General features: G+C 38.2%; 1 protein-coding gene across 6 annotated transcripts in view; it reads right to left on the bottom strand.

The window, feature by feature from the left end:
• TAB3 (TGF-beta activated kinase 1 (MAP3K7) binding protein 3) overlaps positions 1–26432 on the bottom strand; it is a 50608-nt gene that overhangs the window by 6912 nt on the left and 17264 nt on the right. For 2 of the 6 annotated variants that reach the window (XM_061355106.1, XM_061355107.1), the window contains 3 exons: positions 12858–13046; positions 6126–7578; positions 2895–3055 (listed from right to left, as the gene is read on the bottom strand). In XM_061355106.1, the coding sequence (XP_061211090.1) occupies positions 2895–3055; positions 6126–7578; positions 12858–12959 (1716 nt within the window). In that variant the 5' untranslated portion in view covers positions 12960–13046. Of the gene's footprint in view, positions 1–2883; positions 3056–6125; positions 7579–12857; positions 13047–26432 lie in introns of all 6 variants that reach the window. The other 4 variants (XM_061355108.1, XM_061355109.1, XM_061355111.1 and 1 more) reach the window with 4 other exon arrangements.

Raw genomic sequence — 26432 nt, 5'->3', positions numbered from 1 at the left:
GATGACTTGCTATGTGAGCTTAAATTGAGATGATTAGGAAACAGCATACGAGCTACAGCTCACATTAATTATTATTTGATTATAACTGAGTAAGGTCAGAGGTTTATTTATATGCATCACCCCAAGGAGCTCCAACACGACAAACCTTCTAACTCAGTATATTTAAATAGTTCAGTGCTGCAAGGCAGTAATTATTCTTAACAGAATAATCAGTTACTTAAATCCATATATTTGCATACCATTAAGAAACCCAAAGTTACTGCAATACAAAGTGTTCCTAAAGCTAGCAGCAGTGATTATTAACACATATGTAAGAATAACCATCTTATCCTAGGATATATTCTAGCATCACAGAGTCAACAAGAGCACAGAGAGTTCAAGGTTGGAAGGGACCTCTAGAGGTCACCTGGACCAGCCCCTCCACCCAGATGACAAACGGCTTTTGAGTATCTCCAGAGACGAAGACTCCACACCTCCTGGGGGAACCTGTGGCAGTATTCAGTCAACCACATAATAAAGAAGTGGCTCCTTAGGTTCAGAGGGGCCCTCTTGTATTTCAGTTTGTGCCCACTGTCTCCTGTGTTCCAGTTGTGTCCATTTCCAGTGGGCATCAGTCGAAAAAGCCTGTCTCTGCTCTCTTTGCACCCTCCCTTCAGGTATTTCTATACATTGCCAAGAACCCCCTTAAGTCTTCTTTCCCCAGGCTGAACAGTCCTAGCTCTCTCAGCATCCCCTCACAGGAGAGATGGTAAATCATTTTTGCAGCACTTCACTGGACTCTCCAGTATGACCTCTCTCTTGTACTGGGGAGCCCACTCTTGGACAGCATCCTCCAAGTGTGGCCTCAACACCGCTGAGTAAAAGGGAAGAGTAACTTCCCCCCTGCTGCTGGCAACACTCCTAATGCAGCCCAGGGTATCATTAGCCTTTGTCACATTGCTGGCCCATTTTCAGCTTGGTCTCACCAGGGCGTTATCTAAAAAAATGTTTCCAGCTGGCCAGCCTCCAATTCATACTGGTGCATGGGGTTGTCATCAAGTCAGGACTTACTACTTCCCCTTGCTGAATGGCGTTAGGTTCCTGCCACTCCATTTCTTCAGTTTGTTGAGGTCGCTCTGAATGGCAGCAAAACACTCCCAGTTTTGTGTCATCAGCAGACTTGCTGAGGGTACACCCTGCCCCATCACCCAGCTCATTAAGGAAGATGTTAACCAGGGTCAGACCCTGCACTGACCCATGCAGTATACTGCTAGCACTGGCCTCCAACCAGACTTTGTGCCACTGATTACCACACTCTTGGCTGGGCTATTCAGCCCATTTTCAATCCAAGTTGCTCTTCATCCAGCCCCCACTTCATCAGCTTTTCTATGAAGATCTTAAATAAGATGATGTTGAAAGCCTTACAGGAAGTCTAGGTAAACAACAACCACTGCTCTCCCTGTATCTACCAGGAATGTACTGTCATCCTAGAAGTTTATTCAACTCTGAAACTTGACTTTCCCTCTGTGAATCCATGCTGACTACTGATTGCTTTTAATGTGCCTGGAAAGGGTCTCCAGGATTAGCTGCTCCATCACTTTCCCAGTGATCAAGGTGAGGCTGACCAGCCTATAGTTCCATGGGTATTCATTCTTGAAAACAGAAGTGACATTTTCTCTCCTCTAGTCTTTGGGCCCTTCTCCCAAACACCACTATCAATCAAAGATTACATAGAGTGGCCTTGCAATGACATATTCCGGCTCCCTCAGCATCCGATCCAGGACAGTGAACTCAGGGTGTATCTGCTTTGCTTAAGTATTCCCTGACCTAATCCTCTTCCACCAAAGGTATACCTTCCTTGCTCTGGACTTTTCCTGGGGTTCCCTTGGAGTAAGGATTCTTGAAAGCCTGTAAAGACTGAAGTAAAGAAGGCATTCAATCTCAGCCTCTTCCATGTCCTATGTAACCAGGCTTCCTGTGTTGTTAAGCAATGGGCCCACATTTTTGCTAGTCTCCTTTTGTCTTTGACACCCTCTACCAGATTCAACTCCAGTTGGGATTTGACTTTCCTAACCTCCTCCCTGCACACTCAAGACAATACCTCTATACTCCTCCCTGGAACCTATCTGCAAAAAGCTGCCCTGAAACAGGGGAGATATACATCAGCTGTACTAGTTAAGCAGCTAAAAGCCCCTACTATGCCTTCCAGCTTACAACTGTGTGCATAGTTCACATCAACACACAGAGTAAGTCTGAACTGATTTGGCTAACTGCTCAAACTGCAAGGTATTTTTCAGTCAAATGAATTATCTTATCAGAGCCATACAGGTGTTTGGGCTAAAGTCACTTGCAGGTGTGAAGTCATACAGATAGAAAATATCAAAAAAAAGGTGAGAGAGAGGTGCCAACTACTTGAACCAACACTGCCACTTGTCACTTGCAGGAAGTCACTTGGCATAATCTGCATATACCAAATGGAAATAGACTGTATACGAGATGCAACTCCTCAAGCAACAAAATGTTTCAAATACAACAAAATAACTTCAAAAAAGTGAAACCTTGCTTCATGAACACCAAGCTGTATATGGCATGGGCTCTTTAAACAGACTTGAACACATACTTGTATAGGTTGTTAGGAAAGTAACTATCTATTCAGCTCTGTGGCCCAGAAAAGCACATGTATACAAGTTTCAGAAATTGTGGTGAACACTGAGAAAGCTGGACACATATCTGCTTCTAAATTACTAGAACTGGGTTACAACAAGCCAAGAAGTTACCAAAAAAAAAAATCATCTTCAATGATCGAAGATTTTATACCCCAAAAAGTTTCTTTTTCTTTTTTGTAATACTTCAGTTCATGAAAATATAAAAAAATAAATTTGTATCTTGAATTAAAATACTAACAAATTGCTTACTGTTGGAATTGCAGTTGTACAGCTAACTCTTCGAAGTCGCCTCTGCATTAGATCATGCTCCATACCATTCACTTCAGCTTTCAGGCGTTCTAGCTCTTCTTTCTCAAGCTTCAGTTCCTTTGCTAATCTCTCCATCCTTGCTCGCTGATGTAACAGCAAGGCTAATGTTGTACATGGAAAAGAAATAGTTACTAACACACAAAAACCCAGAAAACTGAATTGTCAACTTACGCATATATTCATGAGTGACCCTTCTGGGAGAAAAAAAAAAAAAAAAGTGATCATAAACATGCAGCCAAGTATCAGTGTGAAGATGCTTTCATGCCAAATGAACTACAGTTCAGAACAAAGTTCTTCCAGAATAAAAACACGCTTTAGACAGTAAGGTGAAGTTGATATTACCATTTTGGTCAACGCTTCTTATTTTGCATTTGGTCTTTCTCATCTCAAAAACACAAAGGCACCTGTACAAGGAGACAGCTTCTCGGGATGCAACAGCAACCTAATTATATTAATACTGTACTGGCAAAGAAAAAAAATAGACAACAGAGGTAAGAGGTAACACACTTTGTATCTGCTGCTCAACAGCAGCTGACACACTAGCCTTGAGAAGTTAGCCAAATATCAGTCCTGAACAGAGTTTTTCACTGCTATTACAGATTATGCTATAACAACTTTAAAGTAGTCTCAATACTCTCTGCTTCCCAGTGCCCAAAGGCAAATCTATACAACTTCAATAAAACAGACAGAGAATCCAAAAAATAAAAAGCAGAGGCAGCTCGGGTTTTTAGGGTCTTCAATTCTTCATTATAGCTGATTCACTGTCCTTTAACCTCTCTCTGCTGGTAATCATTCTCTGATATTTTTGGTTTGGTACTGAAATTCATAACTCTTGGTCACAAACTGATGTCGAGCTCCCAGAGAAGCCAAAGAACAAACTCTGACTAGCTAGAAAATAATACTCAGTTTCTGCAGGAAGAGCATTTATCAGTATTCCATCATGATGCAAAAACGGGCCAAGACAGAAAGTGCTCTTTCTGATCTGGCTGGTTTTACCTGATTAAAGTCTAGCAGGACAGAGAAAAGCAAAAGAAATTTACTGTGGGCATTCAGACGAGCACTGGCCAGTACCTGCTCTTTTCTTCACCCCTATCCAACACAGGGAGAGGAATACAACATCATACCTCACAGATATTTTCAGTAAAAAAAAAAAAAAGTTAGAAAAATTACCAACAATATGACACAGTTTACTGAGGAGCAGAAAACCACCCCCAACCAACCAAAACAAATCGAACAGAACAACAAAAAACCCAAACAAAATCTCACCAAAACACCCCTAAACCCAAACAGTCAGCAGCATAAAAATGAGTGGGGTTTGTCGGTATTCTGTTCACTGAAAATCCTATCAAAGAATAACATCAGATATTTTCATAGTATAGACCCCACTATTACTGAACAAAATTGTTCCCTACTTGCTGAAGTAGTGTAAGTCATAGTCTAAGAAATGACAAAATTAAAAGTACAGATGCCAGGCTGCATGATTTTGCACTATTGCTATCAAACCTTGGTTTTGTGTGACTCTTCCGACTTAACACCCAGTATGACTACATTGCATAGCTTTGCATTATACTATAGACCAAGTCATCAAACATGACTAACGTTACAAAGAAACAGTGCAAGTGCTGACATCAGAATGGATTTTGGCAATACATTTCACAATGGTTCATGTTCAAGAGGAAACTAAACAAACTTGTTCCCTATATTATGCTGTTAAATATATTCCTCCTTAGAAGCCCTTTGTTGTAGTAAAGAATGCAACATTTATTCTTCTACAATTTACTTCCATCAAGAGTTCAGAGTGCAACAACACCAAAGGCTCTATAAAGTCCCAGCTGTGTTAGGTATTGCCACAAAAGCAGATGCTCCCCAGAAAGCACATATTAACTGGTTTTATTGGTTTTATTTTCCAAATACACAAATCCCGTCAAAGATGCAAAGGTAAAAACAGATTCCTACATTTCATAATTTTTTTTCAGTTATGTGAAGCTACTTGGTTTTCTCATGTAAACTACAATGTTTAATGAAGCTGTAATAGGAACATCATCAAACAAAACATAAGGTCTATGAGTTACACACCTGCTAGCATTCTTTTTCTCTAAATAACACTTCTAATTGGGTCTACCAGGTACAGAACAGTTCCTTGTTGATGAGTTAGAGCAGCTCAAAAGACACAAAGCAAAATAAGAAATCAAGAACTACAGGGCAACATTATAACCACTATATCAGCACTCTAAAGTGAAAGGAAGGCTAGAAGGAACAATGAAGGAATAGACTGTCTTTTCCAAACACAAATCACGAAACAAAGCACATTCTTTCAGTAATTGTTACTGATTATCATTCTGTCATTAACCCAAATGATTGGTTTGCTTGCAGACTGATTCCTTTGCTCAATTTTAAATGTTCAAATCCATAAAGCAGATTATTCTTAGAAAACAAAAGTTTTCATCTAAAGGTCAGATATTTTTTTTTTTAATTTTTTTTTTCCTAAATTACTTAATTCTTCATTTATACATGGCATCAAATCTAACCACATTCTATCCCTATGCAGCAGAACACACGTCCTAAAATTTGTCTGCCAATCCCTTCCTCCTGAAAATTTTATGTGGAAGAAGTGAACTTTTGATTTAGTTCTTAAAAATATTTTTTTAATACCTTTCAAAACAAAAATACTTTTATTGACACCAGATGTAACTGTAGCTGCAATCCTACCTCACGCTCCACTTTCACTTAGTACTCTTCAATCTAAGGCAAATAAATTGAACTCAAATTCCCTGCAGAAGTTGGTGCTTCAGGTTTTATAAAGCACCCGAACACAGAACAAATAAATTAATGACAGCTCAGAATTTACAAACCAGACACAGTATTTGAGCAAACTAGTTACTCCTGTTAGCGGTAATATTTTCTTTTAAGGAGTCACCCAGTATCAAAAGCATAACAATTTTAAGAAACTCAGAAATTACTTATGTATTAGACTGAAAATCGGCAAATTTTCTAAAAAAAAAAAAAAAAAAATAATAAAAAAAAAAAAAATCAAACCAAACTCCGTAACAGATTTTTGGTGCAATTCCTATTTTTCTCTGAACAGGTTCAAAAATTCTTACTTAGAAAGTAGCAAAAATCAAGCTGAAAATGCATTTTACATTAATACAATTTGTAGGGTGAAACATTTACCTTGAGTGTAAGCATAGTCGTCTGATCCAGAACTAGAACTCCTCTGATACTTATGGCTTCCTTTTTCTCCTCCAGATCCTGGGATTACAGAAATAGGCTGAATAGGTTCTGGTGCTGCAGAACGCTCTTCTTGGTCCACTAAATTTAAAAGATTCTCAGTCGGTGCTCGACCTACTGTGATTTTAAAAATGGTTGGGTTTGGCTGAGATACCATTACCCGAGGAGACTGTGTTGGTGCACCTGTAGGTCCAGTTGGTTGAGTGTAGGTAATATATACTGGATTAACACTAAATGGAGGTTTAGGTTGACCCGACATACCTCTTGATGGAGAGCTTGAAGGAGGAGTAGTGGCTGTATACAGCGGATGCTGGTTTCGTTGAGATGGTTGATTACTTATTGGTGAAGGACTTCTGTTCATTGCAGTCCCAGGTCTTTGTGGTGGTTCAACTGTAATTTCTATTTTATTCATGGAACCTTTGGATAAACTCGGTCCAGCAAAAGTAGGAAGATATGATACAGAGTGACCACCTTGTTTTTGAAAAGTCTGGGATGCTTGTTGATATGGATGGGGTGGGACAGTTGAAGGACTAGGAGGCATGAAAACATGTGAACTCTGATGACTCAACTGAGGAGGTTGAACTTGGTGTTGAGGAGAGCCAAAGGGAGAGGGACACTGAGATGCCGGTGGTGATCGAAAAGCTGACTGAGGGACCTGGGGTTGTTTAGGAGAATACTGAGAAGGTTGGTAGTTCTGTTGATGGGTATACACAGGTAGAGGACGGGGAGAATAATGTGGAACTGGGCCCTGCGGTGATGAATGCCACTGTGTATTCTGAGGAGTCTGTCGTCCTGAAGAACTCTGAGATGTTTGTCTTATATAAATAGAGCCAGGAGTCCCATAGAGATTGCTTGGAATCTGTGGAAGAATTTGTAGAGCTCTGGGTACACTCTGTCCAGAGGGGAGGTTTTGTGATACTGTAACAGTAATGGGATTTGTACTGTACCGAGGTATGTGCATATACGTGGGAGGAGGGCCTTGCATAGCAGACGTGTTCATTCCTGGTTGTATGGAAGATGGCTGTGGAGGTGGCTGTGGAGGAGGAGTAGCTGCATTTCTATTCTGGTCATTCATGAAAAATGGATTGTAACTAGGAGAAGCTGCCACAACAGCGGGAGCAGAATGTGGTTCTTGGACTAAGCATATCAGCTGTTTACCTGCTGTGCGTTGTGGATCAATATGTCCATCACTTGAACTATGTACCAGTGTACGACCACCATTAAGTTGAGCTCCATCCCCTGCATGATAGCTGGTATGAGGATGAATACCCAGATTAATGTGCAAAAGGCTATTTCTATTCATTCTGGTATCATCAGGGCTATGGTACTCCATATATAAGTATTTGTTGCTCTCCTGTGCGAGGGCTCGACAACAGGCATCTAGGTTGTTGTTGTTCTAGGAGCAAGAATGGACACATATTATTGTCAAATGGCAAAAGAAAATGCCACTGCTTAGCATTCAACAAGATTCAACTGAAGATGCAGTCAAGCCCAGCTTGAACACAACTACAGATAACATCTCAGAAACACAAATTTTGAAATAAAAGTAATACCTACCAAGTCACAGTATGTAAGTAGTACATAGCTCATATGGCATCTAGCAAAATGTTATGGTTACGCTAGCTACCGTATGACATATTAAAAAAATCAGGTCCATGTTTGTGGACAGCAATGGTTAGAAGTCTCAGCATCTTCTGCAAGGAACAGGTATCTATACTTCTAATAGCAGCAAAACAGATCAAATTGAACTAGATGAAAATTGCAAACTGTAAAGTTGAACCCAAAATGCTGATGACATTTTAATGTTTACCTGAGCATTTACTCCTCTCACCTTTTTTTACTGTTTACCTGAATATTTCTCTTTACATGAAAGTTTAAAAGCCCAGAATTTTTGTGGTACAAAAAAAAAAAGAAAAAAAAACCCCAAAACAAACCACAGTTTTGCTTGGTAAAGCAGCATGTAGTGTCTTAAAAATAAAGTCAGTATCAGTATTGCTTCAAAATGTATGGCAATTCCATAAAGTACCTTACAATTCTGACATAATTTCAGCTGCCTTTCAGAATCAAGGTTAAAAAAAAAATCAAAATAAATAAATAAAAATGTTTATCGATACATCAGTGAGGTAACCAAATAACCCCTGAAAATGGTTCATATCTTCTTCAGTGCCAGCAGCTGAAACTATACAGACATATTATGAAGCAAATCAAAAGTATAATGGGGAATTCCCTTTTCCTTAATCTTTCCCTAGCTTAATCTAGTCTTGTTCAAAGAATGACATAAGTGATAGCTTTTCTTTAAGAGTAGGACCACTAGAAAGCCATCCAGATTGTGTATTTCTTTTCTCCCCAGTTTCTCATGCAACAGTCTGTATCAGGTAGTTTGGTATTGAACAAAACAAATATTCAGCCAGAACCCCAGCCAAAGATTTCTCTCAAAGTACTGCCACACTTCTGTTCCAAGGCAGGAATGAGAATTTGGACAGGTTGTAGTAGCTAGGCTTGTTCTAGGTTTTTTCATTACTCCAACTGCTGGTAGCAAAAGAATCATGTGATGAAGCTATCATCTGGTATTGATGCAGAACCACAGCTAGGTGGATTTGACATCTAGGTGTGAGAGGGTAAATCCAAATGCTAAAACTTCTTACGAGAGAATACCCACACTATTACAGGAGATGCACCCTATTTGCAATAGCTTCCTTTGTTCAACTGGAAATAAATTGCCTTTCCTCCTGCCAGCACCTCAAAGGTGGGGAAATGTAAACTAAAAGAAAAGCTTGTACAAAGGGTCTGTTAAATTTTTTAAAAGGTGTGATTTTTAAGCTTGGATTTGTTTGATAAAGCACACTGAAGTTCCACAAAGGGTCTGAAATATTGTCTTCTGTTCTACTTGCAATAGTTGAAGCGGGGAAACTAAGATAAATAAGTTGTCCTACCCTGCAAGGTATTGCCTCACTAAGTTTCTCAGCCACATGTAAAGACATGGAAGTTCTTCCTTGTGTGTATAGTATTGCATCTCTTGGGCAATATTTTCTCTAAAACTCTTCCTCATGGCAACAATGTAATTTTCACTTCAGTTAGATGCTAAATTACTCCACTCTTGACTTTGGCTAGTGTTGAAGAGCTCCACTAACAAATAGCCTCCAAAAAGTAAAACACAACAGCTGCAACACCACCGAAGTACCAGTATTCCTCCCTCCCTGACTCAGGCACAGCACATTTCCATCTACTGGATTCCAAGCTACAAAATTCCTTTGTTACAATCTTATGTTTAATGTGCCTGTACTTTACTGTACATCTGCAGCATTGTTGATGTGTGGATTTTAACACTCAGAAGTTAGTCTGGTTTGTTAGGTAGTACAGGATTTTGCTAATCTGGTTTCCAGCAACTTTTTTTTTTATTTTAAAGCTTCAGATTAAGTCACCAGAAATTAAGTGACAAACAGAAATCCTGGAAAATGTATCTTTACCAACTCACTGCCATGATAAGTCTGTGGAACGCTAATGAAGTAGACCTGCAAGTGTATTAACAGCTTAGTTGACAAAATTCATTGTATTGGAAGACACTCTTTCAATAGATTTTTTTCCCTAATTTTCAGGGGTGAGAAAAGGAGACATATTGGTAAGCAAACATTTTTGTTTATAGGTTCTCCAGAAACAACTAGTCATAATGCAGGCAAGTTTTTTCAAACAAAAAAAAAAGTATTGTTTGTTTCTTTATGAAAAGTTTGAAGGTTGCTGTCAGTGATCTTTTGATGTCAAAAGTTTTTTGCTAGCCCTGTCTTGTTTCATACAAGAATTTAAAAATGGAATCTGATGGCTGTATTCTGAAACTGCAATTCCAGTGCCAGCACTATCACAGACTGACCTAATACTGTGCACAGGATGAATTACCAATAGCTAGAGTTTATCACTGGTTGAGGCTGGGTAATGTCAGTATTGGGATTAGCAAGTTATGCTATTCGGAGTTCCTACTTTTGGAATTAGTGCTTCAGTCTACAGACCCTCTCTTAGATGTAAAGGGAGATTGCTGGAGCATAATGCTACTGTCTATCTATCAAGAGCAACAAACAGGAGTTATATGCAGAAGTGCAAAGTAGTGTCTGTTTCAAGATTAAAAGTTGCAGAAAGGCAGCTTAATGGGTAGGTCAAAATCTTCCTTTATCGAGCAGTTTGATAACCTTGTTTAAAATGCAAATCTTTATATGCCAGAAAATACTGGATAAACTCAGAATAAAAGCTTTATGTTGTGAGAGGACCAGCTGTTTAAAGAAACAAATGTGTTATTTTAGAGAAAATAGTAGTTTGTAGAAATGAGGTCATAGTTCAGGGGCTTTATTTTGCCACCTTGTGAGGCCTACACAACAGGTGAAATTCTTGCCTGTCACAAGTTTGCTCTGCAGGGCAGCAGTTTAAGGACTGTAGTGATAGGACAAGGGGTAACGAAAACAAGAGAAGTTTACATTGGCTATAAAGAGGAAGTCATTTACTGTGAGAGTGGTAAGGCACTGGAATGGGTTGCCCAAGGAAGTTGTGAATGCTCCATCCATGCTGGTGTTCAAGGCTGAGTTGAACAGAGCCTTGGGTGACATGGTTTAGTGTAAGGTGTCCCTGCCCATGGCAGGGGGGTTGGAAGTCGATGACCTTAAGGTCATTTCCAACCCCGTTTTATCAGTCTAGGAGCTGATCAGCTGTGGTTCAGTTTTTAATTTAAATAGTAGTCAAATTAAAAAAAACAAAACAAAACAAAAACACACCACACTCTAAGTTCCACTACACCTGGCCCTCAGGACCCTAACTTTGTTATGTGGTCCAAGACCGGTATCTTTTGTGACATACAGCACTTCCTACCAGAATGAGTGTGTACATATTTACATACAGATGCATACACCCCCGCATTCCTTAGTGTGCTAAGACTACCATCCTAAGGAATATATGGCACTAATGGTTTCATTTCTGTTTCAAATACTATCACTATGTAAAGTTTGTATACACATTAATACTCACATGACCTTGTAACACAACAGCCTACTCACTAGTTGAAAAGTTGTACCAGTCCTTTACTGATACCTGGTCAGTCTTAATGCTAAAGCAAAGATTACTTTCCCAGAATTTCATACGATTCCTCTATCAGGCAGACATACATATTAAGCATCGCAGATGAAGACTTACTACTGAACATGACAGAAGACATCAGCAATTATGTTTGATGAACCCTATAGATACTTCTCCCTGACTACTTTCCCTCCATGTCAAGCTTTCCTTCTAGATTCCAGTGGTCAATGAAAATATCCAGACGTATCACAGAAAAAAACAAAACAAGAATATGTGGGAATCAGACCCTGTAATAATAACCAGCACCACAGTTCCAGGACAGCAATCTCAAAAAAGTTAACCACTACAAAAAGCCGCTTGATTTCTAAACTGAACTTCAGACTCCTCAGCCTCCTAAAGTCACTTCATCAGGCTGGAGGTAGACAGAATGCCATTTCAAAGCACCCTCAATTTTTGATAGGTCCAAAACACACACTGGTTTACATCTAGAGCATGTATTACAAAATGTTAATGGAAACCAGCTCATGCATCTTAAAATGAATATAAAGTGGGTTTGAAAAAAAAAATGACAGATATTTGCAACATTATCCAGCTATACATATAATATACACAATATATATAATATCACTGTACTATAGATACAGATATGCTTCTGCAGCATTAGGGGCAGTTTAATTTTATCAGTTTAAAGATGTCAATGACAAACGTAGTTCATCAAAAGGATAATGTACTTAACAGTACAGAAGAGATGAACATCAGGATAAGTAAAGCTTTACATTGCGGGGCTTCCCCTGCTTTACAGTTGTCTGAAATAAATTAATTTGTATTTGTATGGTTTAGAAGACACACAGTGCAAACATTACAGCCATAGTTGTAAGCAAATCCACTCCTCTGCCACTACTTTCATCTCCAGCAGTTTATCACATTAGATTCTACATTAGCCACAGACATACAAAGCCAAAAGATCTTGTATGTTTCTATTCTTCTCCTAAATCTTTCCATTAATGGAAGGTATCTCCAGATGACCAACACTGTGAAAATGATTATGTATGGTCACTTATTATCACATCCCATCACTTCCAATTTGTGATTTTAGATGAAAGTGGAAGGAAAAAATGGAAAGGAAAAGGAAGAGAAGAAAAAACAAACAAAAAAAAAGAACTGCCACCTGATTTGGAAAGAGAGAAGTGAATATAAACCTTTGGATGGACAGCCATGGCAGGAAGACACTATGAAGACAGAAAACTTTTAGATTCCTAGCTAAGGGCAGTTCCTTATCTCAGCAGAACGAGTCATAATTTGCTAAAATCTCTCCCAGTATGTTATTTATGTAGCCATCATCAATAACCATCCTATTAGCCACTTCCCTTATTACCTATATGAATAGGGTCACAGGTCACACAGACAAGGAAGAACAGTCAGCAGGAAAACCCCCACAAGCGTAAGTGAAGAATTCTAAAATCTTTTTACATAGAAGACAGGACACAAATTCAAGTAGTGCAGTCTTTCGCTGTTTAAAAATAAAAGCAGAAGAATGAAAATCTATGCTCCATGTACACTACTGAAACAAATTTTTATACCTCAAAAATAAAACACATAGGCTCTTAAAACTCTTTACCATACCTGAAGCATGCACTGAGACACCACCCCTTCCGGTATCTCAGGGAAACGTTGTCGGAGATCATGGAGTACCTGAACATCGAGTTGCTGACTGCTCTGCGCCATGCCAGACTGATGATGTCCCAGATTACCAAAAAATGGAATTCAACAGGCCTTCCAATGATTATGGTCTTCTGAGGCTTCCGGCATTTTCTGTAAGAAAGAACACAAAATCAATTATCTTCTAAGCCATCACAACAACTGCTCTTCCTTCCTCAGCTGCATCTGTGAAAGAATTACTGTATTACATTTTTAGATCTAGGTATCAAGAGAGACAATGGCTTAAACACAAAAATGGGAATCATCATGTCTCAAAATCTGATATTAAAATGCTTAATATATCACAGGTATACCTATATAACATTTCCCTGGACTGTGCTAGTACAGGTTGTTACACAGTCCCCCTGTGGCATCATGTAGGCATAACTTAATCTGACCTACATGAAATAGGACTCCTATATACTTACTGCCAGTGAAATTCTGAACAGTTTGCAGAAAAGCCTGAAGTTATCACAAAGCATAAATGTCTCAATTATTTGCAAAATGCTAGGAATAACATGCTGTCCTGGGTTCAGCAGTAGCAGTCATTTTTTTCTCCTTAGTAGCTGGTGCAGTGCTGTGTTTCTGACTTTTGGCCTGGGAACAGCGCTGACAACACCAGTGTTTTTAGTTACTGCTCAAATGTTTAGTCTGACCAAGGACATTTGAGTCTCATGCTCTGCCAGGAAGGAGGGGAAGCCAGGAGGAAGCAGAGACAGGACATCTGACCAAAACTAGCAAAGAGGTATTCCATACCACAGCGCGTCATGCCCAGGATGTAACTGAGAGTTACCTGGAAGGGCTAGCGCACTGCAGGGTTGGACTGCTCGGTCGGGCTGCGTATTATCAGTTGGCGAGTGGTATTGTATTCTCTTCCCTTGTTATTTCCTTTATCACGATTATTATTGGTGATAGCAGCAGTGGTTTGTGTTATACCTTAGTTACTGGACTGTTCTTATCTCAGCCTGTGGGAGTTACATTCTTTTGATTCTCCTTCTCATCCCTCCGGGAGTGGGGGGGGGGGGGAAGGGGGAAAGTGAGAGAGAGACTGCATGGCTGATCTATGGCTGGCTGGGTTTAAACCACGACACATGCTGGAAAACTAAGAAGCACAATTACCCAAAAATATTCCTCTAGTAATAGGGCTTAAACTCTTTCCTTGTTATATCGCTACAAATACAAGAAGCTGCAAGCAATTTTTGTAAAACACACTAAGAGTTAAACAGACTTTAAAGAGTCTTTTTTAGGGTTATGATGAGGATCTATTTCAGATTTTTGCAAAGCACCTATTATATTCATACTAACATAAGTGACAAAACCCCCTCCTTCCATTTCATGATTACTGTATTCAACAGCAAAAAGATTCTATCTGAACTTCAATATCCAAAGACTGCTAGAAGGCAAATAAAGTGTGAGTCAACAAATGTTTTTCTTACTTGTGGCTTATCACCACAGTAGTAATCAAAAGGTAGCTGAAGTCTAAGTAAAAATTCACAAAGGCTTTGCATGAAAGTGGTGCACAATACCCCATGTAACACATCTATTACTGATAAGCTCCAAAGACTTTCCAACATTACTCAATTGAATTCTTAACTGCAGAGAATGTAGTACCTGTGCTCAAAAACAGAAATGAAAGTCAGGTACCAGCAGACTTGGTGTTTAAGTAATGTATTAGCTACTTGGAAGTCCTATGTTTGTATCATGCTATCTCAACCTCAGTGTAGTACAGCCAGTTTTTCACCTGTTAAATTCCACTTCTAATAGCAGTCTAGAACAGTGCAACAGATCAGTACAATCATATACATAACTTTACGCACTAATAAACACCAACAATTTCCTGTATCTCTCCTACATCTTCAAAGAAATAAAAAATGTCAGGTTTAGTGTAAAAAAGCTTTGGTGCTTGTTTTGTTGTTTTTTTTTTTTTTTTTTTAATTATTTTGAGTATTTAATAACCATGCCTTTTTTTTTTCACCCCTTTCAAAATAGTACTTATTTTCTCTGAAAAGGGGCAAAACAACCACCACCACCACCACAACAAAAGCAGAAGCCAAGTCCACTCCACTATGTGGCTACTTTGTATGTGGACACCTTTTTACTGGCTTTTTAGCATTCATTAAGTAACACATAGGCTTACAGGATGGCTTTCTCTCTGTCATATGATAAATTCTAGTATACAGTGTTATATCTGTCGTATCACTCACTTTCTCAAGATGAGACAAATTTAAGGAACAGTGAGATATGTGAACTACCCTGCTGTGATTTAAGAAATGCTACAGTAAAAAAGTATAATCACAATGCAGCTCTGTCCACTGCAGTAAACCTGCAGACCCTTTTTATTTTAAAAGGAACCAAGTTTCTACTAACTACAAAAGCCAGCTGAAACTTTGTACCTACACTCACAGTAGGGGACCTTTTATAAAACTTATTTTTCATAAATGACAAACATCATATTCTGAAAGGCAGACCAGCACAAGGACTCTCAATGAAAACCCTACAGCTGTCAAGCTATATGTGTTTCTAGACAACTCTCCTTTTCCCAGGAGGCAGGGAATGAAGTGCAGTAATGAAGAATACCCTGTCAGAATAAATTGCAGTTAAAAACTCCTGTGGAATAACAAATGCCAGTATCTGAAAATCTGAAATAGAAGATAATAATTTTAATAATTTAATTTTCACGAAAAAAAGCCTTTGTATCACTTCTCTCTTCAAATGTAGATGCAAATGTAATATGGGCTACTGGCCGGCTATGAATTTTATCACAGAGTTCTCTTCTAAACACACACACACACACACACACACACACACACACACAAATTACTTTGAAGAGCTGAAGCTTCTAGTTACACAGATAGCCTTGAAAAGACTGTAAGAAACCTGAAACAGTTATCTTGAGACGCATGAACACAAATTTATTCAGAACTCTTTGGATTCCATTCTTACAGTATGGTGGAAATTTGTTATTTTTTAGCCAGAACCATAGAATTCACTACTGCCTTATGCAGGAGCCCAGCACTTTGTTGTACCCATTATCCAGCATTTTGTCCTGCCTATTCTGTTTGCCCTGCCTACAGCTGACTGCACATTTACCACTCTAAGCAAGCACAAACTGGCTGGAATACAATACTTGCTTCCCACGTTGCTCCACAGCACCCAGCAGGTGGAGAAGCAAGTTGTTCGGAGCCAAGAGCTTACAGCACAGACTACACAGCTAACATGCTTAGAGAAGAACTCCTGCTGAGCCACAAGAGGCTAAGAAAGCAATCCCTCAAAGCTTCTTTCTTTCACAGCGTGCACAGGCTAAGGGACACGCTGAGGTGCACTACACTACCAGCCTTACAATTACTGAAAGTTCACAGAGCAGAACACATCAAAAAACAATCCAGAGTCCTAACAAAAGCAAGCCGCTTCATCTGTAACTTTCAAAAAAGAGCTGAGAATAACCAAATTCCAGTTAAAAAGTATTTCATGAGGATGGAATAAATTAACACTGCTACACACACAGCAGATCTAATGACAAAACCAAAGGATATTATTGCAGAATTGGTCCTGCTGTGTTAACACACACAGATGACCTTGGGAGCCACTAGTGAATCTGAGGATTATGCAAAGCATTACTCGAGCCCTAAACAAGTACACTAATCAGGTTTCCACAGCTTTTAGATGCCCACATTATACATACAGCAAAACATTATCTTAAATTTATCTTTTTTCCTTAAACCCTTCGTGTACGCTGCAAGTTATGGAAGTAGTGAACAGTTTAATCCATCAACTGATGCCTCATTTCTAAAAGACTGCATAAAAAAAAAAGTAGAGTTACTACTTTCTTGACATTTCCCACAGATGTGTTCAAATATACACTAAAGGAAATACATTTCACTACTGTTATTTTTGAAGCACTAACTCACCTAAATTGAAGATACATGAATCATCAGTAATGAGATCGAAGTGAAAAATAAACGAGGCCAACAGATAGTATCTGTCATTTATAAATTATGTACTGGCATGCACTTACGCAATTACAATATTTGGAGCAACTAAAATAATTCCTGAGTGAATTTCCAGAAAAGAGGATACCTGCAAGACAGTTTCTCAGGCCTCATCAATTTAAAGTTAATTGTTAAGAGTCTTATAGTAGCAGTTGGGCCTTGAAGGATAAAAGGAGAAAAAAACCCAGTGAGACAAAACACAATAATAAAAAGTCAGTTTATAAAAGCAACACCTCAGAGGCATCCTGCTTTTTACATAAATTCTTTCATCTTAAAATATTTAAATCTCCTTTAGATTACAAGGATGAGAAAACACAGATGGATTTAAGTACAGTCAATTAAAAAACCTGTTTCCTCTGAATACTACACAAATGTAATTCTTAAGTTTCACTGTCCTGACTTCTAGTCAAATGCATGCTGATGCCTACAGACAAAAAGTAGACTTATCGAACAACATCCAAATGAACTCAACCCAATATTTGTAAATTAATCTACTTTCTTCCTCCTTATTTATCTCAAATCAAAGTGTTGGAGATGAATTTTGGCCTTCAGATCATAAATACTGTAGAATTTTTTTACTTGAGCAATCATAGGGCAATTCCTTCAAACACTTGCACTGGACTGACAGGCTTTTACCCAAGAGGTAGAAAAGGCTTCAGGGAAAGCTAGGAAAGGTGGATGCTCTATTCTGTATAAACATTACAGGAACCGGAGTATGAACATACCATGAAATTTAGGTGGACAAAACAGCGTAACAACTTCTTAAAAATGGAATGTCCAGAACAGAAACAACAAAATTAACACAAATCAGTAAGCTAAGAGAAAAGTTAAAATATATAAACATCTTCAGCAAGCAAAAGTGACTTTGACTTTAAGAGACATTTAAACTCATTTGCAGTAAATATAAAGCAGCAAATCCAATAAACAGTTACATAATCCAAGCTCATGACAGTAATTCCTAATTGTTATCTCTTTCCCAACAGCAGCACCTCCTGTTTGTATTTGCTACTGGCATCTAGGCATTAAACTTCTGAGTAACACTGGTATCAGTGCTACCAGAACTTTAGTCCTGTTCTGAGCCAAACCCGAAGAGCAGGAACAGTCTGAATATCCTCCATGAACAGGAACTTTATTTTCTTCTATGGTAGTAAACAGAGGAAGAACTGTGAATACAGGATCTGAGGAAGCAGAAAAAGATACAGAATTCTAAAATTCTGTTTCATTAACCTGGATTAATACACAATTTTACTTTCACCCAAAATAGCAGAGTAAATAAAAAATGAGAGAATGTCCAAAAGAAAAATGTGATGTTCCCTAAATGGAAGAACAATAATAAAAGCCTAACACTCATCTGTAATGATTTTACTAAAACATGGCATTTTGCTTTCAAAGCCATGCTAACTTGCTCCACGGCACGGGTTCTGAATTGGAGTGACTTTTTATATCTTTGGTTCTAAAATTATTTATTTAATAATAAACATAATTTAATAATGCTTATTTAATACGCATATTTAATAAGAAAATATTTATTTAATAATAAACAGGGGTGATCTAGGTTAGAATGAGGAAGAAGCGATTTATTGTGAGGGTGGTCAGGCAGTGGAAAAGCCTTACAGAACAGACCATTCATGCTTGCAGCACAAAAACTCCAGCATTACTAGTCTATCTCTACAAAGTAGTATTACTAAAGTATACAGCAAATTTAAACTACACAGAGTGTTTAGGAAGTAAAGAAGTTTTGTCTAGATAAGAACTTTTTTATATAATTGAAAAAAGTTACTTATTAATAACATATATTAGGACATTCATGTTTCATGACTACTTACTTTTAGATTTCTAAATTAAAGGTGTTGTATTGCATTGAAATAATCCTACCAAAATGTCATCCAGGTACTGAAATACAATGCACTCCGTTACCAACCACAGTGCATAACAGATCCTCCAAATAGTCTATTATTTTCCCAACTGTGAAAATTATATTACTATAACATAAACAAAGATTTAAGTTGCTTTTAAAAGATTAGCCTCCTTACTACAAGTGTCTTTATTAAACCCTACGGCCCAAGAAATTAGGTGAAAACATTCCACCTCTCACGAAAGTAAAATATCACCTATTCCAGCTTCAGCACTCACATTCAGCAACTAGTCCACAGCATTTAAGTTCTTTGCAAATAACCCCCCCCTATTTGGACAAGCTAAGTCGCTAGAAACTGTCTTACTGGGAAAGGATTTGAAAGTTTTTATTTACATATCCATGTATATAAATTGAAACTATTTCAGTGAATTATGCTTTTGTTACTTTCTTGAAAGAAATCATGCTATAAGCAAGGGCTGCTTAGGGGGTAGATACCAATTTAGTCTCTAGAATAGATGTGGACAAACTTTCACTGCCTCCAGGGTCATCTAGAGATTCAGCTACAGTCCCCAAGGATGCAAAGATTTACTGTATATGAGGCAGCATGAAAATGCAGTGAGGCCAGCTGTAGTGAGTTACAACTCACACAACAGTTTTATCCACCTTTCCTCCCATGCCAGCCATCTCAGCTGAACTCAACCTACTAAAACAATTAAAACCTTTTTACTATTTTAATAAGCTTACCTTGCGCAACAAATGCCCACTGAATATCACACCACTGTGGAAAGGAAAAGAGTAAAAGGGAGGGATACAGGACCAGGAATATCACCTCCCTGTTTTCAGCAAAGATAACACAACTGATCAATAAAAGCCATAATAAAAATGCACCTTCTTCACCTGAAGCAGACTTAGAATGAAAGGACTGAAGCTGTTCTTGTATAAACAGCATTACATCGGAATGGGTTTTTTGCAAAGTATCAATACTGGAGTTAAAGAATACGGTTGTGGTACTGCAAGAAAGGTGACTATCAGCTGTGCCCAGATAGCACACCAGCAAGAGGTCAGAACTGAACCTGTACTTCAAACTCCACATCACTTCCCCACAGTCCATGCAATACTGTTCTCTACAAAAATTCTTTCTGAAAACCATGGTGGACCAACTGATTACAGGCAGCCAACTCTTCATCACCGATATGATGATACCTTCTACATCTCTGTTGACACATTGGTTACATTCTTCCAAAGGCTAGAATATCCTCCATACACTGCGTGTCAATAGTAAAATATAAGAAGACAAGAAGGGAATTAGCTCAGTTTACAGATTTAGAAAGTGCTTTATTAGACAAAGTATTAATATATTTTGATTTTTACCTAACACAGTAGTTTTAACAAGTAAGCATGACTTCAGCCAAAGTCATGATTACATCCCTATGCCACTTCTGTATTTCAATATGCAGATGCTAAGGTATATAATTACTGTGATGCTTCCTATGATGACTGCAAACCCACAGCAGAAAAATTGTTACATTGTTTTGTAAATAAGCCTGCATAAGATCATAAATTTTGAAGATGCCGATTCAAACTGAGTTCCTTCGTACAAAGCATTAACTAAGGAAAAACACGGTTTTGTTTAATATCCCATCCCACACATAGCTACTATTTAATGCATCTGAACCCAATTATAGCCTTGTAAACATGCCTGCCACGACCTGGCTGCAGATGAAATCACATAATCTCACCTCTAATCCTTGAGCAGCCTCTGGAACCACTGTTGGCCTAAATTCAAAGGGGCCTGCAGTAAAATATAAAACTGACTGTAAATGGCTTAAAGTCATCAGGCTATACTGGTATCGGGAATAATAAAGAGAACAATTTTGTACACTAAGTTTCTATTTAACCATTCAAATGAAACCAATTAAATCATTCCACAAATAACACACCAATCCAGCTAAGACTTTGGATTGCATTTGCGGCAACGGCCTGTGAATACTTTTATGGTAATGTGAGACCTTTATAAAGATTTGCCAGCTGGATGATCTTAAAGTCTCAGAAATACAAGAAAACAAACTGTTATAACAGTGCCTTGGGAGCAACTTTTCCCTCACAATTACCTTCAGTCACACACTCCCTGTTTAAACAGGATGTATGACAAAAAAAACCCAAGAAATACTTTTCCCTGCAACAGTCCAGCTAGAGTAATTTTTAGGATTACATATAACTAAGAACAACTCTCCCACCTCACAAATCACAATGACCTTTTGTTACGGATGCTTTTTTATTACGGGGTGATACATCCCACAGCTTTGGGGCTGTATTCCTTCACAGAGTAAGAAAGATACGTACAAAAGAATTCAAAGACATTTTGTCATTTCAAACAGACATATTAAATTCAACAAAAGAAAAGCAGTCAATACTGAAAGCTGAGCTCAGCACGCTGCTTTTACTCCTCTGAATGAATGCCTGCATCACTAAAACCACTTCATGGCTTGGCAAGTCATCTCGTGATGAACATTTGTTCACTTGTATAGAAGATCAACAGATTCATAAAGCTCCTGGGTGGCAGGAAGCCAATATAAAATCACAGAATAGTTAGGGTTGGAAAGGACCTTAAGATCATCGACTTCCAACCCCCCCTGCCACGGGCAGGGACACCTTCCACTAAACCATGTCACCCAAGGCTCTGTCCAATCTGGCCTTGAACACCGCCAGGGTTCCAACACCGCCCTGAGCAACCCATTCCAGTGCCTCCCCAATCTTACAGTAAAGAACTTCCTCCATATATCCATCTAAACTTCCCCTGTTTAGGTTTCAAAACATTACCCCTTGTCATATCACTACAGTCCCTAATGAAGTCCCTCCGCAGCATCCTTATAGGTCCCCTTCAGATACTGGAAGGCTGCTATGAGGTCTCCACACAGCCTTCTCTTCTCCAGGCTGAACAGCCCCAACTTTCACAGCCTATCTTCATATGGGAGGTGCTCCAGCTCCCTGATATCCTCGTGGCACTCCTCTAGACTTGTTCCAACAGTTCCATGTCCTTTTTATGTTGAGAACACCAGAACCGTACATAATAAAGAAGTATCGAGCAAAATAAAACTCATGATAAAGTTATACAAGGTCATTTGACAATTCTTGGTTCGATATCCCTGTCCACTCAGCCACAGAAGAGTTACACAGCCATACAGTAGTTACACAGATGTATCGTTTGATGGCCTAGAACAGCTGAGAGTGCTGAGATAGCATGTAATTCATGAAAGCCAGCATGATGAGAATACTCTTATTGATGATATGGGAGCATAAAGCAATGAAAACATCCCTTCTTTTGGGTTTTTCTGTTTGTTTGGGGTTTTTGTTGTTTTGTTTCGTGTGAGTTTTCTTTATTTGTATGTTTATGGGGGTTTTGGTGGGGGTGTTGGTGGTTAGTTTTGGTTTTATTAGCTTAAACTTCAGCAATAATCAGTTTTATCCATGTTTGAAATTATTTCCATATATTCTGTAAATGAAGAATATTGTGATATAATGTGGTGTGTCTTCATCACAAAAAAACACTGAGGTAAGAGAAACCTGGGTGGAGGAAATCCATTTTTGGTACAACTGAAACAGTGACCATGTCTAGAAATAGGACTCAAGCATCATGAGGTTTCACCTGTGGTCTGTGGGCAAGCATGTTAATGACACAGGTCCTACTAAAATTCAAAAAATCATGATCAATCGTTATTCTCTCTTAGACATATATTTTGTGTTGCCTCAAGTACTTTAGCATTCGCTTTGCTTTTATCCTGTTCATTACGGTCTGTCATCCTTGTGAGCCAGCAACATCTAAAGGGACTAGTGTTATCTATTTACTGTTTTACCTCTTCCATCTGTGATAGAAGACACCAAAAAATGTCATGGGAACAATACAGACAGTTTAGTATTTACACAGATTCAAAAAATATATAAATAATCAGGCACCGAGAGACCAATTTGCCAGGTGAAAAAGGAGCTAGAAGTATTGCTTTGCACAGATCTAACATTTTCAAAACAAGTCACACATTGTTCTGTGGTCATGATTAAATTTCTGTCCTTTAAAGTAAGACTAGCATTAGACAATAAGAGACCTTATTTATCCCACTGCTTTGGAAGCAAAAGGAGTGAAAGTCATCTCTACCCTATATACAAGTCTCTACAAAGTAGAATTTATTTTTAACAGCTACATGGTACACTACACCAGCAGATACTAAAACCTGAACGATAATAAGAACACCACTTAACTGGAACACTGATACTCATTTTAGCAAGCAGCTAACAGGTTCTTGGCCAGTAATTCCTCTACTAAGTAGATCACAATCAGATAATGGTTTGGGTTGAAAGGGACCTTTAAAGATCATTTAGTTCAAACCCCCCTGACTAGGGCAGGCACACTCTTGCTTAGATCAGGTTGCTCAAATCCCCATCTAAATGCCTTGAGCATTTCTCCCAATAGGGCATTCACTTCTCTGAGCACCCTGCTCCAGTGCTTCACCCACCCTCACCTTAAAAAAAAAAGTCTTCCTTATGTTCAGTCTAAACCTGCCTGCCATCTTTCAGTTTAAAACCATTGTCGCTCCTCCTGTCTCCACAGACCTTGGTAAAAAGTCTCCCTCCATCTTTCTTATAAGTCTCTTTTATACACTGAGATGCCACCACAGATAGTAGTAAATACTTCATTAGGATTTTATGGTTCTCTCACTCCACGGAGCAACTAGAAGCAGCTCTTGCTACATAAAAAAGGTTATAAGACAAGTAGGCTTTCCACGCAGTGTGAGCTAGTTCAGGAATGATGCTACTATGCAACAAGTACTAATTTTCAAAATAGTTCTGCAGAATACTAGGTGCAACTAAAAACTGTAAACACAAGCGAGTTTCTGTATCTCACAGATAACCCCAAGATTATCGCAAGTATCACATTAGTACTAAAAGCTATGAGGACAATGAACTGGATTTCTTACCAGGGCATACAACACATGATTAATGACTGAGTATTTGTGAAATAAGGGTTGGGGCTGTGAACCAGCACACTGTCAGATTTCTTAGCTTGTAAACTTTAAGTGTCGGCTCTGCTAAAAGCAGTTTTAAAATGATTAAATCTTTTTAATTTTTTCTTTCTTTTTTTTTTTCCCATTATATCCTACTTTTGGAATCAAAATGACCCAAGAAAGGATTCAAGAAAACATAAAACTGTGTATATACTATAAACCATGGGAAAAAGTCTACTGCAAATCTGTGGATCATAAACTTCAGCTTTTAAGTACAAGTCTGCTATTCTTATTTACAAGTTAAACAATTACTAGCACCTGAGGTTTACAGTAGAGGGAAACTGAGCTAACAAACTCAAAAAAAATACTATTAATACACAAGTTGTTACAGAAAGTGAGCTTCCCTCTCAGAAGTGTGAGATTAACACTTCTTGAAGAAATGTCTCCACCTATTGCTATGAACAGAGATTTATCTGCAGGTCACTAGTCTGAATCTCAACCATCTCGACAGGAATTTAACACTGTTCCAGCCTAAGAGATGTTTGATAGCTCGTACACAAGGTGATTCTCAGCATTAGCTCCTGCTTCTGCGTCACAAATTCATTGCTACACTTCAAATTTGCTTTTAAGACATTCAGAACAGGCTTTGTTGCAAGACATATTTACACTGGTCAAAATACACTGAGTCCTTTCAAGGAGACTTCCACAAAATGAAACACTGTACTTACTTTTGCAGCAGTTCACACCCGTAAGTATTCACTAAAGAAGTTTCAAGAAGTCTGAAGACAACCACCACAATTTAAAAAAAAAAAAAAATATGAACCAAACTGTCATTTTGTTTACCAACACAGAACTTCTGAAATTTCAGAGTTAACTACACTCATAAATCAATCACTACACATACAAACGGCTATTCACATGGCTAGCCTAAATGTCTCCCTCATTTCTCTTCACCTTCTCACTTTGATTTGGGCTTCCTCCTATTAAAAACATTTGTTCCAAGTAAATGAATTGCTATCAATAAATCTAAAAGAGACTATTGCCCATTTGCAGAATAAAAGCAACACAATCACATTAGTCATCAGAGCCTGTTGGTACTTCCATAAAAGGCACAGTATTGCACTTCATGCATTAAGGGCTATACCATTTGAATTTTTAACCACTTATTTGACTTACTTGGGTGGCTCAGCAAACAATTTCACAGTTAAGTAAAGGCTTGACCATTGCCTCAGAATCAGCTGAAGCTGTGCAAGAACTACAAAGTGTAAATTCATTCCTTTTAGTCAACCATGCTATGAATTAGCCATAGAGCCAATGATTTATGACAACATAAACTTTAAAAAATTAAACTGTTTACGCTACCAAAGAAAATCTGAACTGTTTGAATTAAGCCATTCTTATGGTAGAAAGAGGAGAAAATTTCTAAATCAGCTGGTTAAACATCAAGTTTCCTGCTTCTGAAATATCCCTGACAGACTTCTGTGATGGCTAACAGTAACAGTGCTGTAAACAAGTTAAAAATAACCACACCAGTATGATTTCCCTGTCAAGCCTCTGATGAGTTTTTATATCACAACCCTTGAAAATACCCTGAATTGAATACACTGACTAAATCAAAGATTTCTGTTTCGCTGATAACCGCATATATGGAAGAGTGGATAGGACATAGAAAATTTCTGTAACACACCCTGTCTTAAACATTCATCTTTCTGCATCAATGATTAGATTACTCTAAAACATACTTACACCTGTAAAGAAGTACTCACTTTCCTGCAGAGATAAAGGAGATACTGACTAGCATTAAATTATATATAACTATATAACTACATATAACTATATATAACTATATATATAGTTATATTCACTACAACTCTTATACCCAAGATGAACAATTGAGAAAGAAAAGAAAATGTACTGGGAAGCATGAACACCTATGCAACACTTTGTGACCTGACTACCACTAACCTCTCCTCACTTTGGCCACTTTAAACTAGAAGAAAAACCCTAGATTAGAAAGAAGTGGAGTTCAGTGAGGGGATAAGACAACCGATTTCAAGATCCCCAGCAAAAAATACTGACGGAGGATATGACGCCACACAGAGAAAACAGAGGAGGGAAGTGGACAGAGGCATATGAACAGCAACAAAAAATAAGGCAGAAATTACGAGAGTAGGTACAGAAAAGACAAGGAACAGACAGGAGTCAATACAGAGCAATGCAAAAGATTGACAGTACAGAAAAATACAAACCACATACTCCCTACACACCAGAAAACATCAGCTTCTACTTTTGAAGCTTTGAATAAAGCTTTGGTGGCCAGACTGCATAAGTTTCTTTGACACAACTAACTGCCATAAAATACACTGGACAAGTCTTCTCTATCATTCCATGAGAATTTGTTAAGATAAGGAACCATAAAATGAATCTTGCCTATTTTGTGGTATCTTCTGATAAGACATTGCATGAATATCTACCCACGAAGGTATCACAAAAAGAGGTGCTACTAAGAAGTTACACGTAACATTATATTGATTGTATTTTATCTACATATGCTTATTCCAGTAGAACATACTAGCACATTGATGTTATCTATAATCATGTGTACACCTAAAGACACTTGAGTGTGGGCCATAGTTGAGGACTTGCTTTACCCGATTTC

Source organism: Neopsephotus bourkii, unplaced genomic scaffold, assembly GCF_033783945.1.
Source record: "Neopsephotus bourkii isolate Nb327-2 ecotype Australia unplaced genomic scaffold, CSIRO-AGI_Nbou_v1 NB_780, whole genome shotgun sequence".
Lineage (NCBI taxonomy): Eukaryota > Metazoa > Chordata > Aves > Psittaciformes > Psittacidae > Neopsephotus > Neopsephotus bourkii.
Note: the sequence above shows the minus strand (reverse complement) of the source record. Positions and strands in the feature narration are given on the sequence as shown.